Here is a 3,414-nt window from a genome sequence, read left to right as displayed (position 1 = left end):
GCATTATGGGCACTCCTCAATTCTCACAGGACAGAGGTTTCACACTTTGAAATCCTAACCCTTAAAGCCTCACCCTAGACTGGTTTCACCCTGCCTCTTCCCACTGGTGCTGCCAGGAGTGCCTGCGCTGTGGTGGGTCACAGCACTGTCTGGGAACCATGGGTGACCCATGAGTCATTGGGTGCACCAGAGGAATTAAAAAAGGGCAGGAGGTCAAAAGTAATGTGTCCATGTTTTAGAGAGTCCTGAGCTGAGTTTAGATATTCTGCTATCTAAAATTATCACCACTTAAGGATGGTAATGAGGGCAACGTTAAAGAGCTCCTGGTCTATCTGAACACAGCATGATGTTGCTTCTAGCATCAACATTCTAGTCAAATCTGGCACCCAGGGGACATGGTCACCTGAACTCTACCCTCATTTATGATCCCAAATTGTAATAGCATCCTATTTATTATCTTTAGACAATATTCAGGATGCATGTGTCTGACACTATGAATACAAAGCTCTAAAGACAAGCCTTTCTGACCCTGGATGAGCTCTCAGGCATTGAGGTGAACAGGCTCATAAGTCAGAGTACCCGAAGTGGAACCTCAATTTGTTCTTTATGCTCCGTGTGACCAGGGGCATCCTATGTAACTACTTGGACTTAGAGTCCTCTCTTCTAAAATGGGGGTAAAATGAAACCTACAACTTCACTGAGTTAGCCCAAAGAATAAGAGTGGTATTACACATACCGTGCCCACAGCAGTTCCTGATACATAATGTATTTTGAGTACTTACCATTGTTCCTACTGCACTACTAATAGTACTGCTGCTGCCACCACCATGACTACTGAGTAGGAGCCCCTGTTACTGCTACTGGAACTTCTGGTACTACAGAGCATGAGCTCCCTTGTTTTCAAGGTCCTCGACTCCCCACTTCTCTGCCATGACCACCCCACAACCAGCCTCCTGAAGGAGGGGCTGGGGCTCTACAAACTGACACCTGACACAGGCCCCAGGCCTGGCCTTCCTGGATCCCCAGCAGGAAGTGTTACTAGGGCTGGACAACTTTGAAATAAACACTCCACCACGCCCTTCACAAGGCACTGCAGCATCTTGGTGGCCAGAGCCCTGTCTAAGGTGGCACTCTGCCCCACACACCTGCCCCACCCTCTGGCACAATGGTCAACCCACCTTTGTCATCAACAAGAACTCCATCTCCCAGGACCACCCAGTCACCTGGGAGCTGACAGATTCTGTCTCTCCAGTTGTGTGCATCAGACTTCACTTGCCCACCTGCCCACTGCCCGCAGTGCCCTTCAGTACAACACAGCCTTTAAATAAGAGCCATGCCACCCACCTTTAAACCACCTGGCCCCCCCACCTCACCCCCAACACAATGGACTGAGGACAGCTCACCACCTTCTCCACCTAAAACACCCCTTTCACAGCAACTGCATCTTCCATCCCTCCTGCCCTCACACGCTCACACGCTGCCTGTGTCCCTAAGTCAGCGCTAAGGGACCACGGAAAGCACAAGCCACCCAGGGGGGTCTGCAGCAGACCCCCAGCAGGCTCAGCCAGAACAAGGGGGCTGACAGCACTGTGTCCCGAGGTGGACTGTCTCACTGGGGGATATTGACCCAGGATCTTCAGGGTCATGGAAGTCACTGACCTCATAGCTTTCTGCCTTTGGTTTTCTCCTGCACATCCTCTCCTAGACCCTCTGCTAATGCCAGGATACCAAGACACTCCTTTCAAACAGCAAACCACCTCAACAATCAGGACTGAAACCAGCACAGATGGTGCATGGATTCTCCACGATTCATGGTGAAGCTGGAGCTCCTCCCCACAGGGGTCTCTGACCTGGATGACTTGGCCCACAGAGAGGGAGCAGCCCAGGGAATGGTGTGCTCTTGGAGGTCTGGCAGCTCCTGCCCAGATGAAGGGCCCCGGGTCCTGTTCCACTGGAATGGGAAAGGTAATGATCCCTTCTTGGGAGAGCATTTATCAGATGTGTCCTGGGCAAGCTAACAATTGCTTGCTGAGTGACTATAAAATGTCTTAGGTTTTCAGCTCAGGTCCAAGTTTACTTCCTCCAAACCAGGAGGCAAATATTCCTTGAGGTTGTAGGATCTTCTTTTTCTCAAGGATCACTTTTAGCATTTATATCATTTACTGAGCACTAACAATGTCCTAGTATGGTATAAAATGTCAGTGCCATCCTTCCACAATACTATGTTTTAACTGGTTAAAAGAAAAACATTGCCTTAGCAAAAAGTTCATTCAAGTTTTGCCAAAAGCTGTTATGGGAAATCTGAAAGAATTTTTCTGCCAACCCAATAGTAATCCCCTGGAGAATTTGTCTTTAAGCACCTGTCCATTCTAAAAGTAAATACAACCGCTGAACTACATCCTGATTCACAGAGAAGTTTTAACTTCAGACATGAAAGCTCTGTCCTCTCTCGTCCCCATCTCATCCATCTCAGTACTGATCTGCATACACTGAGAAGTTAATGCACAGTTAAGTAAAAACTTTTACCTCAAGAAATATAAGTAGTCCCAAAGCAAAATATAATTTCCAGTAACACTTGACGATTGTTTTCATTAAAGAAGGCTCCCGTGCGTCTTTCTGGGCTCTCAAAATTTCTCGATCCCAGTACCTGCGATGAGAAACAGAGCACAGTGAAGAAGAGCCCTGCTACAGGTAAAACAGGGGAGGGGGCAGAGCAGAAGACAAGCCTTCACTACAGGGCACTTTGCAGCTGCCCCATAGATGCTGGCTAATGGGTCACAGGGCGCCTGAAGGATGAGCAGTGTAGACTGAAGCACCAGTAAAAGCACCAGACCAGGTTTTGAGGGAAAAGTCCCAGTCTCAGAAAACAAGTTTCTGCCAAGCTTTGCTGGACTCACAGATCATGAGCAGCTCATGGGGGCAGACACCCTCCTCCAGGGGCCCCACCTCCAGGGACAGAGCTCAGCCTCCAGGGCCATAGCTTCGGGCTCCCTCCACGTCCACAGGTGCACAGGGAATATGGGCTCCCCCAGCCTCCAAAGTGGGCTAAGCCTGGGGTCAGCCTGAGGGTGTGTGTGTGCAGTGTCAGGGGAGAAGGCTCCAGAGAACACAGTGGAAGACAAAGCACACCCCCCAACACACACACCTTTAGCCCCATGTGGAAATTCTCACTGTCCCTCTCCTTCTCCCTGCTGCCTGTGCTCACCCTTGCAGCTCTTCTCCAAGGCGCTGGGAGCGATCTTCTGGAAGCACTGAGTACAAGTCATCTTGTTTTAATTTCCGTTCATAACCAATTTTAAACAAGGGGTTTAGCCACCTGTTAAAAATTAAGAGGACAATGACATATCTAAATTACACAGCTCTAATTAGAATCCTACAGTGATGGGCTTTGTTAATAATTAGACATGTGTTTAC

General features: G+C 48.9%; 1 protein-coding gene across 1 annotated transcript in view; it reads right to left on the bottom strand.

The window, feature by feature from the left end:
* Nucleotides 1-2,526: 2,526 nt before the first annotated feature.
* LOC104983235 (multidrug resistance-associated protein 4-like) overlaps nucleotides 2,527-3,414 on the bottom strand; it is a gene marked incomplete at its 3' end in the record, with an annotated part of 11,921 nt that continues 11,033 nt past the window's right edge. The window contains exons 2-3 of the mRNA XM_010832677.1: nucleotides 3,206-3,316; nucleotides 2,527-2,647 (exon numbers count right to left, since the gene is read on the bottom strand). Of these exons, the coding sequence (XP_010830979.1) occupies nucleotides 2,527-2,647; nucleotides 3,206-3,316 (232 nt within the window). The remainder of the gene's footprint in view (nucleotides 2,648-3,205; nucleotides 3,317-3,414) is intronic.

This window comes from Bison bison, unplaced genomic scaffold, assembly GCF_000754665.1.
Source record: "Bison bison bison isolate TAMUID 2011002044 unplaced genomic scaffold, Bison_UMD1.0 scf7180017862123, whole genome shotgun sequence".
Lineage (NCBI taxonomy): Eukaryota > Metazoa > Chordata > Mammalia > Artiodactyla > Bovidae > Bison > Bison bison.
Note: the sequence above shows the minus strand (reverse complement) of the source record. Positions and strands in the feature narration are given on the sequence as shown.